This window comes from Trematomus bernacchii, unplaced genomic scaffold, assembly GCF_902827165.1.
Source record: "Trematomus bernacchii unplaced genomic scaffold, fTreBer1.1, whole genome shotgun sequence".
NCBI classification, from domain to species: Eukaryota; Metazoa; Chordata; class Actinopteri; order Perciformes; family Nototheniidae; genus Trematomus; species Trematomus bernacchii.
The window spans coordinates 1,551,837-1,569,455 of NW_022987649.1; the positions used below are offsets into that span (position 1 = coordinate 1,551,837).

General features: G+C 42.4%; 1 protein-coding gene across 1 annotated transcript in view; it reads left to right on the forward strand.

The window, feature by feature from the left end:
* The window catches only part of si:dkey-288a3.2 (protein phosphatase 1 regulatory subunit 37), a 74,217-nt gene extending 69,065 nt beyond the window's left edge, over positions 1-5,152 (forward strand). Inside the window, 1 exon segment of the mRNA XM_034134770.1 lies at positions 5,006-5,152. Coding sequence (XP_033990661.1) covers positions 5,006-5,152 — 147 coding nt within the window.
* The last annotated feature ends 12,467 nt before the right edge of the window (positions 5,153-17,619 follow it).

The following is a 17,619-nucleotide window of genomic DNA, read 5'->3' on the forward strand; positions in this document are numbered from 1 at the left end:
CATTATTCCAATACAAATGTTATTTTTGTTGCCATATTTTTAGGGTTCTTCAATAAACACTTCACACCGCCTAGTTTGTACAAATATTTTTAAGAGCTTCAGTGATTCTGGCCACCAGCAGGAAGTTAGGACTCAGCTCACTTCCTGTCCTCTGCTCGCTCCTTTATTCTCCGTCTGTCTCTCCTCTCTGATTCTGTTCCACATTTAGTCTGGCAGCAAGCGACTGATTTGTAAGGTGTTTGGAGCTGTTTCTTTCTGAATAACTGAATACAGGGGTATGGTGCCAATAGTACGACAAGCATTTCCAAATGAACACAGGTTCATGCGGAGTTGCTACCATATATTTATGTTACAAGAGAGAGTCACAAATACTCTTTTGGAGTGAAATATTTAAAAATTGATAATGCATATGTTTCTTATTATATAGGAAAGCATGCTGTTGATTTGATTTGATAGACGTTTAAATCAATACTCCTGCTTTAGTGCCACCATCAGCTGAACACAATACTACAGATCCAGTATCTAACAACCTATTGGGCAGGTTGCCATAGATTTGATGCTCATTCAGTATTCTCTACCTAAGGATGAGCCCTCAGTTAAAATCACCTTCAGGGCAAAATGTTAACTCTGAGCACAAAATGATTGAAAATGTAATGAGCTGATTGCAGGGGCGGAGTGGGACTGAAAATCAGCCCTGGACTCTGACCCAGCCCAGCCCACACCAATTGGTAGAGCACGCTCGTGAACTGTCAACGGGGGGGCGGGGGGGAGCTCGCTGCGGGGAAACTGTGGACCTCTGTCGCCTGTCAGCGCAACTTAAATGATGACGTGTAAAAAAAAAAACGGCCCGCTGGCGGCCGGCCGTTCTGTGATTCTCCAGAACACACAGATGGCCAGTCCGCCCCTGGCTGATTGTATAAAAGTGTGTGACCATATTCGTCCTACCAGTGGGAATTCAAACCATGAACCCTGAACTTTCCTAAGAAGAGAAACACTGGTCCTCCAAGCTTATTTCCCTTTTAACCTGTTAAACCTAAAAGCTTTCTTTTCACGAAACTGTGCCTCAGGACTTCTTAACATTTAACAAACTATGAATGTGTCATACCCACTTAACGGGAAGAAACTCAGCTAACTGACGATATGAACCATTTTTACCGAAACAAAACACAATTCTAACGCAGAGCCTCTGAATTAGCACTAAGCGAAAAAATGCTAACGCACTTAGCACAGAACTCACGGTAGAAATATGTTATACTTCATCGGTTCTGCACAAACAACTTTCATATGAAAGCTGGGATTCCACAGTTTACAATGGTATAAGCATCATCATTCCACGATCAAAACTCAGGGCAGCGAAGGCGAAACCAGACAACACACAACTTAGCTTTACGGAGCCAAAACGGCAAATATGTCTTACCTTTGCTGTTTTCTGATCAAAAGTTGTGTTCAATGGCATTACAATGCATAAAAACGCTGCTGAAGGTTAATCTAATGTCTCTGTGTCACTTTGAAATGATTACTGATAATCCATCATCATATTTATGGCAATATTCGTATTTTTCATATAGAGTGTGACGGAGCTTCCGGTTTTGGGCAAGCTGCGTGCGCATCACTCTCACTCCTCAATGGAAATGTTTAGATGGATTTAGGAACCTCCCCTCGATTCTATTGGCTCTAACGGTTAAAAAGATGTGTCAATCACCAAAATCTACAAATGGGTTCCAGAGAAACGGCCCAAAATACCAAAATACACCCAAATGACCCCAGAAGTGTTTTTTTTTTCTAAATCTCTCTAAAAAGGTCAAATGTCACTTGTTTTGCATCAATCTTGATACAGGGTACTTATGTTATAGTTTGGATTCCTAAAGCTTTTAGTCTACCATCCCATCATTCAAGGGTGGTTTTCACTATAAGTAATGTTTTCTTTTTGGACGGACACTATCATTTACAGTTTTTTTATGTTCAATCTGAATTTACTTTAAAATAAAAAGATTCTATATTGATTCTGACTTTTCTACATCCAACTCACAGGTTTATCATTACTTTGAGAAAAAAGATTATTAATTTACCCCTTTTTGAAGTGAAGATTTAGTCATTTGTTCTGGGAATGTCATTTTCGAGCCGGAGGAGCCGAAGTGAACAAATATCGATTAGAATGAATGTTGCATGTGTTTTATCCTCTGAACGGAACTCATTTCCGGTAAAAACTGGTTGTTGGTTCCGGCGCGCGCCCAATTAGTAACGTGAGAGAGCTGCCTGCAAATGATGCTCTCATCTAGCAGCGATCCAGGGCCAGGCTCTCTGACTCCGGAGACTATACTGTTACGGCCGCTTGCTCCACGGCGCTAGCAGTGCTCCCTCCCGCTCCCGGTCGTCAGCATGAAGCAGGTATAGGCCTACCCGCTGATCTGTCTGCACTTGAAAGCAAGGTGCTTCTCATCGAGGTGGTATGAAGATTTTCCCTGGGTGGAATACAGCGCAAGTAGGGACGCGCTTTTCTGTAACATGTGCAGACATTTCCCCAGCCCAGGAGCTGAAGGTGCATTTACGAGGGATGGATATGTAGACTGGAAGCACCTGCGTAACTAGTTGGAGAGACATACAAAAAGCGAGGACCACTGCAAGTCCATGAGCAGGTTTGAATGCTACAACCTATTGTTGCTGTTACCTAGTGCAATAAAAGAGTTACCTAACGATTGTAAATAACCCAATTTGTGTTCTGTGAAACTGAAAAGGATATTACATTGTTTTTGTTACTTTCGTTGCAGTTGTATGTCTTAAATGTAATTTAGGTTAACTTCCTGTTTTATTTAGATGCCTTTATTTTGAAGGCGAGTTTACGCTGTTGACAGGAAGTTGTTGTTGCTATGGAAACAACGTGGGAGAAAAGGAGCGGAGATTAACGGAGAAAAGTAATATCTACAGATAAACAGTAGCGTGGCGTGGGGAAAAATGTAGGGGAAGCCCATTTTTTTGGGTTGGGGGGGGGGGGGGGGGGGGGTGGTCAATAACGTAACCAGATGAGTGATTACAGCGCCCGGTATCATTTTACACACATTTGTATCACACAGATGCAGGACTCGCACACGCCTGTTATCTAACCGACAGGTCCGCACGCACTCTCCAGCCGAAACTCTCTCGTCTTATTAATTTAAGCATTTTCTTATTAATTTATGCAGACACAACACCACCCCCCCCCCCCCCCCCCACCCCCCCCCCCCCCCCCCAAATGCAATACCAGCCGCTCAATGCGCAGTGCAGATTCGGTAATGAATAAAAAAGAAGCATTCATTCACAAAGTAAATCAGGAGACCTTTAAAGTTTTACGTTCACATCAAAGTATCAGTAGGCGTGTATGAAAACACATGAATTCAAAAAACAATTATGTACAGAAACATTTGCATGCGATAGTCCACCTTCTCTTCCCTTCCCTTTCTAACACACGGCAAGTGCAGCAACAGTCCTCGTCTCTGTAATTAGCTCAGTCCGTAGTCCAAAAGTAACTAAAAAATATAAACAATCTCATCTATTCAGGTGATCGATTGGATGGCAGTGTCCAATCAAATCGCCAGCCACCAGCCGCCTCTGAAGGGAAGCCAGAGGCGGCTGGCTTCCCTTGGCATGGCCCTGGCCAATCACAGGTTGGCAGGGGCATCACGTGGGCCTCATCTGATTGGTCAATCCCTCCATTTTTTTTCACCAAGGGAAGCCCGATTCAGCTGGCCTCCTCTCGCAACAGTGAATGCAATCTACTGTTTCACCATAACATCTAGAGGGGCGCTGTTTGTTTCACTCTTTGTAAAATACTCAATGAGAGTGGGGGAGAGACGGGCCGGCAGCAACACACAGCAAAGGAGAATTATCGAAACAAAACAAAGTGTTTTTATTTATTTATTTAAATTATAACTACAATCCGAAAAAACAGGGGAAGCCTGGCTTCCCTTGGCCTCCGGGAGAAAACGCCACTGCATATAAATACGGAGAAAGTAAAGGTTAAAGTTTATGTTTAAGTTTAGCACCCCCCAAAGAGGCACAAAGTTGGTATTAACTATAATATAAAAATGTAGGTTTTGTCCTAATTCGTTTGTAAGCTGTTTTGTAGCTTTGCTGTCTGTTTACAGTTAACATTTGGTAGTATGCTAAAGTGATTCTTATACGGATGGAGCCTAAATATATTTGTTATTTTTGTGTCTTTATAGCTCTTACGTTGATATTGGAGATTTCAATCAATTCATATCATCAATCAAGTCTTCCACCATTATTCAGAGGGAAATGCTACAACGATGCTTGGCAATGGGCATTATTATTATTATAGGCCAGGCCTACCTTAAAGTCATTTTTCCCCCTGGAAAAAGCTGGCCCACCCTATTTTATACAGGCCCGTCCTAAAGTACATTTCTGCCTACGCTACTGGTGCAAAGTTGACATATCTTTGTAGGCCGAGCCAGAATTTAGCATCACAAGGGCTCCCCGAAAAAAAACTATGGGATTTTTCCATTGGATTTCGGAACATGGCAGAAAATAAGATCTGTTGCAAGAATATGTTTTGTTCAGCAGGATAATCTCCACATATTAACACCACTTTATGATTTTTGAAGTGTAAATGCAATTGGCAAAGATGTAAATATACATAAATGCTGCACATCACCACCGCTAGCTTAAGACCGACTCGTGTTGATGTGAGGATGTTTAGTAGTTTATTTTGTCAAAATGTTTTTTTGTCAAACATTTTTATGAACATGGACGCTATGGACATTCACCAGTGAGGTATTTACTGACGTATTTTATGTTTTAGAACAAAATGTTAAAATCTCTTAAGCTTGCGTTAACCATAGACGTTATTTCAGGACACAAACATGTTGAGAAAATCATTGACTTTGAGACGAGGGAACAGGAAGTGGTAAAATGCTGACTCACTCAGGTTTTGAGGACTCGATTAAAAACATATGGGTGTTTCCTGCAGGCCTTTCCCTGGTGGTGATGGTTGTGATTGTGTAATCCACAGGATGAGTTTCTGCTGGAGACTCAGACCAGGCTTCAGTCAGAGATCACCCAGCGCTGCCTCGCCAACGCCAGCCGCCCCCCCCTCACCACCTCTGATGCTCCACCAGCTGAGGCCGCAGGACCAGAAGACAGCACAACCACAGTCTGAGCTCACACACACATACACACACACACACACACACACACACACACACACACACACACACACACACACACACACACACACACACACACACACACACACACACACACACACACACACACACACACACACACACACACACACACACAGGGGGACAAATGGCCAACCTTGTACAGATCACCTCAGAAAGCATTCTTTCAGACGCCATGTCCCAGTGTCCCAGTGTCCCAGTGTCCCAGTGTCCCAGTGTCCCAGTGTCCCAAACCCAAACAGCTGAGGAGCAGATATATGCGTATAATAATTCTATCGCAAATAATGATAACCATAAAACTCCAAATCCGGGTAATAAAGGCGGAGTAGAGCTCCCTAATGAAACGCCGGCCCCCCCGCTGCTCCTCGCCTAATGTTCCCGCCGAGCCGCTCGCCACTTTCCATAAAGCAATTTTGCAAGCCCACTTCAAACGTGAATCACCTAGAAATGAAGAGAACTGCCCCCCCACCCCCACCCCTCCGATCTCCCCCACCATCACCCCCCTCCCCTTCTGACAACACACTGGAGCTGTGTGTGTATGTCTGTGTCTCAAATCCCTGTTTGCTTGTGTTTCATCATCACTTAATGTTCACAGTGATGCATTGCGGGACGTGTGTGTGTGTGTGTGTGTGTGTGTGTGTGTGTGTGTGTGTGTGTGTGTGTGTGTGTGTGTGTGTGTGTGTGTGTGTGTGTAGGGATGTAGCATCATTACTCTGACAGAGGTAGCAGCCATGAACTCAGCCGAGTTCCATCTGCATTAATCAGAAGCACAGGCAGGCCGACGTTATACAGCAACACAATGTGAGACAGTGAGCACAGGGTGTGTGTGTGTGTGTGTGTGTGTGTGTGTGTGTGTGTGTGTGTGTGTGTGTGTGTGTGTGTGTGCGTGTGTGTGTGTGTGTGTGTGTGTGTGTGTGTGTGTGTGTGTGTGTGTGCGTGTGTGTGTGTGTGTGTGTGTGTGTGTGTGTGTGTGTGTGTGTGTGTGTGTGTGTGTGTGGTGTGTGTGTGTGTGATACAAACTGCTGTAAAGTAGAGAGACAGGTTGGGCTGTGTGTACACTGAATGGACACATTTCTATGTTCAACTATTTTGAATTATGTACAGTTTCTGCTTAAAGTTCTCATCTAGTAAACGATAGGCCTTTGTCAACAGACTACACTGAGTGTGAACCATGGTTCACACTCAGTGTAGTCTGTTGAACTGTTGGACTGCTGTCCACTCAACTACCAAGTTTGAACTCGGGAGTCCAAACTCTAGCCCCCAGGACATGTGTCAGTCCTTGACGACATTGGTCTCAACTTTTTCCATTGACTTACATTGGGAAAGACACGTCTGTAAATCAGCGTATCATTTTGATAAAGATAAATCAATTTTACATTACGAACACTTGTATAAATAAAATAACTCAAAGTTGTATAATGCGCTAGAAGATGAATCCAGAGCTATTTTCCCCTCACGACTGAGCCAAGACAGGAAGTGACGGGCAGATTGGAGGCGGGGCACATGCAAGTGCACATGCTCTTTCCCGAGATGATCTGGAAAAATGTTGTACTGGAGGGTCAGGCTTCATGCTCCACTGAGAAACTTTCATAGGATTGAACTGGGGGGGGGTGGGGGGGGGGGGCTTTGACACTGTCTCCAGTTCTCTTAATACATCCAGGCTCAGAGATTACACCTCATCACGACTGTACACCTTTTATCTTCAATGTCATATTAAAATGAATATCATACACTACATTGACTCTGTTCATTTAGTGACATGTCACATTTGAAATGTTTGTAAGACAAACATATTTGCACTTCCAGTTTCTGTCAAAACATTAAGAACAACCGTCAGGTTGCAGAAACTCTGAAACTGGGACTGACCTGCAGTCTGTTCTCACTGCAGAGTGGAGATGTACATTTGTGAAGCACCCTTTTTTCTAATATTGCTATAACTTGGGAAAAAAGTTGTATTTTGACGTTTTTATTGTTTTAGTTTTTTCCATTATAGTAACATTTGTTATGAAATGAATTGAACTTGCATTGAAATTCAGAATAAACACTTTTGGTTTGAGTTTTTCCTGCTCCTAGTTATCAACACAGTGGCCAAAATGTGACGTCTGAGACGGCTTTCTTTTTTCTGTGAGGTGTATTCAGGATCTGCACCTACTGTATACAGAGCTACCTCAGAATAATATAGCCGATACATTCATTCTTAACTTTACTTTCAGACAAACCAACAAACGGTACAATGGTACGTTACTAAAGAGTTCTGTTAGACTGCATTAAGCTAGCAGCTAAGATAACCAACACATCTTTGACAAGTCCGAAATGTCAGCGCAACTTTCACATATTTGAAGCAAACATTTGTCAGCAGCAGACTCACCTGGATCAGATGATTATATTCAAAGTGTCTGAAAGCCCTCCTGTGCCAGCACTATGGAAACATCCGATGTACAGGAAGTTAAATCATATCTGTGATGGAGAGCATGTTATTCAAGTGTGTATTCCAGAATAGTTCCTCAGAGTAAAATGTTTGACCTTCCACCGTAGAACCTCTCTTTGTGATTTCACTGTGATCCCAGAACAGTTTACATGGCATGCATACGTAGAGCGCAGCTGAATAAGGCAGACTAATATTGTCACTTGACTTCTTCAGGACTGGTAACAGCTGAAACCTTTCAATCTGTGAGGAGATTCCATTGCAAGCATAGACTGTATACAACATGATGTCATCTCAGCGACATCAACCTTAGGTAACCAGCCGTGATGAAGCTACATGTGGGGGCCTCTGTACCCCTCCTACTCCAACTGTAGCTGAGGGGGGGCTGGTGACGGCGCAGAGAGACGATCGGAGAAATGAGTCATCTCAAGTGGTCAATAAAGAAATTGCATTTTTTGGCACTTCTGCTTTGGCCCCATTTCTCAGCACCGGAAGTTGCAGTTTGATCAAAGAAGACATCACTTTTTATTAAGCAAGACCTAAACATTGTATATGGAAGAGGATAAGGGCCGGATGACGGCATTTTTGTGTCCAAGTTCAAAACATTTTTGACTTCTGACTTTAATCTGAGAATTCGGAGAAAAAAGACAGTATGTTGTAACTTTTATCTCAGAATTCAGACTTTTTTCTCATTTGGCCCTTATCGTCTTCCGTCATTTTATAACGATGACAAAAGGCTCCTCACCTACAAAGTGATGAAGTTGAAGTGGTTTTCTGATGACTCAGCACTAACACTTCCTCCTCCCTCCACCAACACACCACTTGTGAACGATCGGATGATTGACAGATGAGATCAGAAGGGCGGGATTAGCAGGGGAGATTCACCCCCCCCCCAGATGACACTCACCTCCCTGCAGCCAGAACGGGAGCTGGATGAGATTTTTCTGTGTGCGTGTGGAAGCAGACTGACAGCAGCATGTGCCCCCCCCCCCCCCCCCCTTCTTCACCTGATGTCTTAGCGCCTTCATCCACCTCCTCCTCCTCGACCTCGTCCATCATAACCCATGTGGGCATGGCAGTGTCCCAATCCCCCTCTCCTCCAGCCAAAGTGGCCCCAGGGCTGCTTTCAAGCCCAGACCCGGGCCCACTCTTTGGAACCCCCCGCCCCCAGAGGTGGAGGAGGCAGATGCTGGGCAGTGGGAGCAGGACAGCATCCATAACAGCAGAGGGCCTACTTCATCTTAGTTAGGGAGGAGTGAGGGCAAGGCATGAATATCAGACACACAGACACACACACATGAGTTTTACTTATCTCTACCTACACTCATTTCTAACTTATAGAAGTGGTTTTCCAACAGCCATGTGACAGCCGTGGTGCGGGCAGGTACATTTCTCTGTATAAATGTTGTATAAATCAAATGAAGTGATTGCTGACATGACAGCAAATGATAAGACAACAGGGAAACATAGTACATACTGTTGTGATACTTGTAGAGACACTGACATACTATGAAACACTATCCTGAAATATATTCAGGACATAACATTTCATTATACTGCATTTACATCCCGGCTGCGTACCACTGATCTAATGCCCCCCCGTCTGCAGCTCTTCTCTATGTCCGCAATATTTACATGCCATATTTTGTGGGAGGATCTTGCATTTGAAAAGCCTGAAACTCATTTGTTGATCAGTTGATCAGGTCCACGCAGCCGAGCTGGCTTAGCGAAAGTCACAATGTTAATGAAAGTGATTTGGATTACAAGTGTTGATCAGTGATCTATAGAGGGATCTAGGAAACGTATCACTCTCATGGTCACTTCTCACTTCCATCAGGTATGTTGTCGCTGTTTAAACAAAGTTAATGTGGTTATAGTTATTCCTTACTCTCTGTGTTTCTGTGACATTTTGAGTGAGTTAATCAAGCTCTATTCTTCAAATACACGATGAAAGATATCATTTTGTGTTCTGTTATCTTTATATATTATTTGTTTAATGCACTTTAGTGGAACTTCATTTTGATTAGACCACAAATATGCATACAAAGTGTCACATCTATGTTGTCAGAAACTGTTGGGTGGGCAGCTCATCTTGAGATCATGTATTTAAACATCATATGTACCAATGTTAGGATTTATACATCAATTGACATTCAGATATCATGTGTACTTACAAATCAATCAAATGACATGAGAAATAGGATGTTATCATTTAGCTCTCCAATATAACAAAGTGTTTCTACAACTTTATCATCATATTTAGAATGAACAATGCTGTTGAAGTATGACGCAGTGCGTTGTCCTCTGGATGATGAGGGGAAGTTTTGCTCTGATGAAGAGTAGGTCAGCGACTGTAATCTTTCATCAGTCTGACATTACGCTGAGCAATTAGGCAGGACCGTTGTGTTCTTTACTAATGAACAACGGTTCAACGACGCCTCCCTCAACGCTGCCATCCATCACCCAAAAACATCCCGACCTATCCAAGCTCACACACACACACACACACACACACACACACACACACACACACACACACACACACACACACACACACACACACACACACACACACACACACACACACACACACACACACACACAGGCAGGCAGTTTGATAGCTTTCTGGCCGTTGCTCTCAGCCTCCTGCTGGATGTGTGCCTCTCCTCCTCCTCTTCCTCTTTCCCCCTTGTCAACACAATCCCTACACCCATCAGTCCTGCGGCCCGGGGCCCTGTGGGGGGGGATCCGTCCCTCGCAGAGTCCTCTGGGTGCTTTCCCACTGCACACATACATATTTGTTGTTGGACACCAGTGGGGACCGTAAAACAATAAAATGATACATGTATTTGTTGGTGAAAAATGACAAAAGAATACTGTGTACTGTTACATGTATTTTACATTTGCAATTCAGGACTTTTACTTGTAATGGAGAACTTTAAGATCATAGTATTAGTACTTTGACTTCAGTGAAGAATCATAGCACTTTCCCCAGCTCTGGTAGGAGGGTGCAGGGACCTCATGCCTCCTGTCTTCTGATCACTCCTGTCTCACTTCCTGAACTCTCCTCCGTATCGCTCTCCTGCTTCTCCCTGTTTGCATCAGCTCTACATATCCTGTTTACTCCCACTCATGTTTGACAGCTTGTCTGTTGCTCTACACACCAAGCACTCATTGACAGCTTGTCTGTTGCTCTACACACCAAGCACTCATGTTTGACACAGACTCTGATTCCTCGGTAACCTTTGTCTTCTCTATTTTTGCTAATTGTTGAAATGAATGATTATGGACCTACTCTTAACTTGCTGTCTTGAGTTAGTTGTGTCTGTTCAGTGCCAGGGTTAAAGCACTTGAAAGTTGAAACTACTCAAAAATGATTGGGAAACATCCGATGGTGACCACAAACAACCAAACATACATCTCCACAAGATGAATACCTTGTAAGTGTGAGAGAAGAGCGTATCGACCATGTTGCAGGGACGAGATGAATGTGTCCCAGCATGCTCCCTGGCTGAAGACTTCCTGCTTTGATATCAGCCAAGAAGCTGCTCACTCTCATTATGGAGAAGAGGAAGCAGACTGCTCCTCTTCCTCTCTGCTTGTTGGAATGATTCATGCCCATTCATTAGAGGGGAAGCAGGGAGTGAGTGAGGAGGAGGAGGAGGAGGAGGAGGAGGAGGAGGAGGAGGAGGAGGGGGTCACTTCTGCAGGGCTCTTGTGGCTGTGCCAACTTACAGAAGCAGACATCAGGAGGGGGGGTGTCAGCGGAGTGTTTAAGGATGTTCACCACAGAAACATTTAGCGTATAATCTACTGATCCAGTCCTCAGACCGGGCCTGCACACGGTGTGGGGGATGGGACCAGGACTTGACTATAAGTTCAGAGACAGGTAACCAATAGCACTGATCTGGGGCCTCATTTATAAAGGGATATACGCTCAAAAAATGGCGTACGCCAGTTTCTACGCAATGTTTGCGATTTATAAAATACTAACTTGACGGGAAAATGTGCGGTCCTCCACGCAAACTGTAACCCATGCGTACGCACTAAGCACACAAACGGGAGAGACGAGAAACTGCGACACCGTTGGCAGAAGAAAGAATGGAGAGAAATATGTGAAAATAATACCATAAATAAAATGTTACCTCTCATTTATCAAATATGAAGAATTCATTTTCAAACATTGATTAAAGCCAATCTTAAAATGATTAAACAAACGCCTGTTTGAGACTCCTCAGTGCACACAAAAACATAACTTGGAGAAATAAATAAATACGGATATGTTATTTAAAACCACCTCGAATATGTTGTGTTAATGTTATGAAATGTTTTCTCATAAATGATGCGGTAAGCAGGAGGACAGAATAACGTCTAAACTGACGCCGTTTTGCATTTCTATAGGTTGTAGATACGAGCATGGTTTTATATACTATCACGTTTAATCGTGTTTTATGCCGTTTGCCAAGACTTGATAAGTCGCTCGTAAAACACAGGAGGGAAACTAAGAACACCATATGTGGTAAATTGTACAGCTAATATAACACAACACATTAGTTGTATTTCCTTTAACTGGTGGATTATGTATATATAGTTGCTGATTGACAGCTGGAACACAAACCACCAAATACAACAAAATAATTCAGATCCAGTCGTCATGACTCCACTCCGGAGGGATTCCCCGATCATTTCTTACAGTTTCTCATCAAGGGGGGGTCTCCTGTCCCCGGTACAAACACACTGCCTGAGGAAGGTTATGTGTATTTGTTTTGTCATTAACTTTTTTCGGACCACTTATTTATTTATTTTGGTGACGATCCGACCTCCATGCTGCTACTCTGGTTCAAACTGCATCCACCAAACAATATGATTTATCTCGACCTCCCCACAATAACCAAAATCTGACACGGTGTGAGATGTCTTTTTTAGCTGTTCTATCGTTATTTCCTGCGATCTTCTTCATGCAGTCAAAATGAATGAATGAATGGGCGTTTCTTTGACTATTTATAGGCAAATATGGGCGTTACGAGAAGCCTGCAAAAGCTGCGCCGCATTTCGAGTCGATTGTGATTTATAAAGGGAAACAGGCGTAGGAAGTGCCGGTACGCACTTCCCTCACCGGTACGCAATGTTTTGTGAACGCCCTACGCCTGTTTCCCTTTATGAAACACAATCGACTCGTAACGCCCATATTTGCCTATACATAGTCAAAGAAACGCCCATTCATTCATTCATTTTGACTGACTGCATGAAGAAGATCGCAGGAAATAACGATAGAACAGCTAAAAAAGACATCTCACACCGTGTCAGATTTTGGTTATTGTGGGGAGGTCGAGATAAATCATATTGTTTGATGGATGCAGTTTGAACCAGAGTAGCAGCATGGAGGTCGGATCGTCACCAAAATAAATAAATAAGTGGTCCGAAAAAAGTGAATGACAAAAAAAATACACATAACCTTCCTCAGGCAGTGTGTTTGTACCGGGGACAGGAGACCCCCCCTTGATGAGAACTGTAAGAAATGATCGGGGAATCCCTCCGGAGTGGAGTCATGACGACTGGATCTGAATTATTTTGTTGTATTTGGTGGTTTGTGTTCCAGCTGTCGATCAGCAACTATATATCCATAATCCACCAGTTAAAGGAAATACAACTAATGTGTTGTGTTATATTAGCTGTACAATTTACCACATATGGTGTTCTTAGTTTCCCTCCTGTGTTTTACGAGCGACTTATCAAGTCTTGGCAAACGGCATAAAACACGATTAAACGTGATAGTATATAAAACCATGCTCGTATCTACAACCTATAGAAATGCAAAACGGCGTCAGTTTAGACGTTATTCTGTCCTCCTGCTTACCGCATCATTTATGAGAAAACATTTCATAACATTAACACAACATATTCGAGGTGGTTTTAAATAACATATCCGTATTTATTTATTTCTCCAAGTCATGTTTTTGTGTGCACTGAGGAGTCTCAAACAGGCGTTTGTTTAATCATTTTAAGATTGGCTTTAATCAATGTTTGAAAATGAATTCTTCATATTTGATAAATGAGAGGTAACATTTTATTTATGGTATTATTTCCACATATTTCTCTCCATTCTTTCTTCTGCCAACGGTGTCGCAGTTTCTCGTCTCTCCCGTTTGTGTGCTTAGTGCGTACGCATGGGTTAGAGTTTGCGTGGAGGACCGCACATTTTCCCGTCAAGTTAGTATTTTATAAATCGCAAACATTGCGTAGAAACTGGCGTACGCCATTTTTTGAGCGTATATCCCTTTATAAATGAGGCCCCTGGTCATTATCTTTGTTTCCTAGAATGTCATTCAAAGGAACATGTTTAAAACTAGTATTATTTCAGAGTGATACATTTGATCAACCTTTTATTAACATTTGAGCCATCCTCTCTCCGGTATCAATCGTTGACTTTTAACATGAATCGTGAAGCACTTTTGAAGGAACTCTATAAATGAATAATTTATACTCTGATGTTTGAAAATGATGATGATTGAGATTGTATCATCATAAGGGTTTGCAGAAACATCTAATAAGTCATTGGAACAAATATGTAAAGCTATGCTTACTTGCAGCTGTTCTGTAACCGTTGGAGAACTTCGTTGATGCAACAGTTGCCCTTTCTTCGCTCTTCTGACTGACAGGTGGAGTGTACTTTGCAAAGGTGTGTTTACAGGGGAGGGTCTTACTGGGACGGGAGGCCTCTGCATGTGCACACCGCTCCTCACTGACTGAGGGGTGAAGAATGTGCATTAGGATGTCGGTTTGCGTTGAATGTTATGCCTTTGGGCTGAGGTCTATTTGTTTAAGGAGAAAGGACAGGAGGTGACGCTTTGGGACAAATGACATCACTGGGAATGTGATAGAAACAGCTGCAAGTGATGGTATATTGGAAGTGTGTCAAAAAGATATGCAAATGTTTTCAACTTAAGCTGTAGCAGGATGTGATATTAAATATATAGGCAGGTTACAAGTAAGTGCATTGGTTAGAAAATAGTACATATAACTCTTGGGTTTAACCAAAGATAATAAAGTTGTTAAGGTAACATGAAGAGGGAATATATCTATATGTTATAAGTCATATCAAAGTGCCAGGGTAGTTTGATTGTCAGACTGTTTTTCATAGCTCATATATATGTATGTCCAGTGATATAAACATGTCATTTGACAGTGTAAAGAGTTTCTTTTCTAACTCAAATGACACAAGATCATCAGGTGTGATTTTGGGACTGGGGAAGGGGAGGGGGTGTATGTGTGCAGTGTGTAATGTTTGTGAGTCTGTTCTATCAAAAATGTAATACAAATATTTCAGTGAAAATAATTAGACTCGATCACAATCTCTGAACTTTATTTGAAACATGCCAAGTTTCATTTCCCTGCAGATATCCAAGGGTTGACTATAACTCTACTATATCCTGATGCTAGTGCATTTGCATGCGTTGCAGTTGGTTGTCAGATTGAGACACGGCAGCATTGAGTTTTTAAAGGTGTGATAGGTCAGGTTTTTAGATTGATATCACTCCTATGTTATCATGTGACCAAGGACTCCAGGTCCACTATATATAAATACATCAAATACATCGGTTCAAAATAAATGGTTCTGTAGAGCTTCAAACTCAACCTCAGCCAGCATGTGCGGAATGATGAGTCATTCATATGTTTCATATAATAAAGATCTATGAATAGTGTCACCCTCAGAGGTTAGATTTCATGATTTCATGATTTCATGCAGCCAATCAAACTAGTGCTGTTAGAAGTTATAAATCACTGCGATCACAACGTCCACAGTTGGACCACTGCTATTTGTTGACAGGTCATGTAGTTTGTGACGAACATTAAGCTCCTTCTGCTGAAACAAGTGACATTTGTGTTTTTGAAAACAATCTTGTTGAATGTGTTCAATTATTAACATTTATTTAGTTATTTTAAGTGTACTTTTTTATTATTATTATTATTCTGTTTCTTTTTTATGTTTGACTTTGACCCCTGCTTTACGGGGACGCTGTCCTCAATCATAGCCAGACTGTACATAGAGTATAAAGGTTGTGAGCAGGTCTGCAGCTGTGTGTTCTATCAGTGTATTTGAGGTGTAGGCTCTCCAACACCTCCTAACGTCTCTCCCCTCTCAGAGTTGGGGCCACAGAAAGCAGAGCTGCTCCTCACCTCCACTCCTGCAGCGGTGCAGCCCATTTGATATATTTACATTAAAGAGGTGAGGCGTCTGCTGGCAGAATCTGCTTTCCACCACCTTTAATCAATGAAAACGTTTTTGTGGGCCTCCAGAGAGCGAGAAGAGCCCAAGATAAATATTGGCAGAAAAGAAAAATGTGTCGTCCTCCCCAATCGAGGGGACATAATGATATTCAAAAGGAGACCCCCTGCTGAGATGCAAGGCAAACTGTTCCTAAGCAACAAAACACATTTCCCTCTCCGAGTGCTCACAACGAGGCTGGTGTCAGGATTTAGGGAGGTGTGTGTGTGTGTGTGTGTGTGTGTGTGTGTGTGTGTGTGTGTGTGTGTGTGTGTGTGTGTGTGTGTGTGGCACTGACAACTTAAACCGGCAGTGGGTCATTCTGTCTCTATACCGTGTGTCTTTGTCTATTGGGTGTGAGTTTGCAGTCTTCAGTGTGTGTGTGTGTGTGTGTGTGTGTGTGTGTGTGTGTGTGTGTGTGTGTGTGTGTGTGTGTGTGTGTGTGTGTGTGTGTGTGTGTGTGTGTGTGTGTGTGTGTGTGTGTGTGTGTGTGTTCTGAGTGGATTAGGGGTGTTAGGGAACAGTGACCAGCATCAGTGACAGTGGATTGAGTCCAGATGTGCTCAGCTTGCAGCAGTGTGTGAGATGTGACACTCTCACTCTCTTCATTTATAACAGCAAAGTTCCTGATCTAACTGTAGAGTTAATATGAGAGTTAAAGCAATGAAGGTAGCGTGGGTGATTCAAGATGGTTAATTTGATATATTTAATTTAAAAAACGGTTTAAATTCCAATAGAAAAAAAGATTCAAATGTTCTGACGAAGGAAAGAAAATCATCTGAAATATGTGAATGACCATCCTTTAAGTTTCCCATCCTTTTTCTTTCTTTATAATTGAGTTACTTAGCAGAATGAATTAACGACACAAAATATTTTCAACTAATACATTATTTAAATTATTTTGTTCTTTCCCCGCTTTGATTCTTATCACTATTGCTTATTATACATTTAACTTATTTACTGCTTTTATCCACAGCAACTTACAATAAGTGCATTCAACAAAAAACCTGAATATATATGGTAACAATCCAAAAATCTGATCTTTTAAAAAACAACATATGGTTAAAAGATGACAGATACATCCTTCATGTCTAATCAGGGGGTCATTCAGAATGTTTGGTGTTGTATGGAGTTCTACTTCTCACTTCTTATTTAGCAAAATACCAGAAATAGTTGACAGTTTAAGTTATTTCCCAGAAGGCACTTAGAGATTTGCATGATGGGAATATATGCCGATGGTTTGCCGCATTCTGTCCAGCAGTTTGAACATGGTGAGGAGGGGGAGAGGTGGTCCTGCTCCTCAGCCTCTCTCCTGTCATCCCAAACCCTTTCTCTCTCCCGCCATGACGTTATACAACTGTGTCAGAGTCACTCCCTGCTGTGATGTGTTTGGAGTATTGGCATGGTGACGGCTGGGCACCTTGTTACTGAAGGATGATTAGTGGGTTGGCATCATGATCACTGAGACTCCTCATCACTGCAGTGACAGAGAGGAGAACTCAGGATCTGAATCTAAACATTCACAGCTGTTCAGGGTTCAGTGAGGATGAATTCTGTCCTAAACTGTAGATTTGATCAAAGTCATAAAAACATCTAATAGATCATCCGGAGAAAAAGATCACAGAGTAATCCCATAATAATCATATCTCAGTGAGAGCTTATAAATGATCTAACACTGCCCCCTAGTGGCATCCACTGCTAGTTTCAGCTTCAATAATGAAACAACCAGACATGAACCCAGAGAGGGGCTC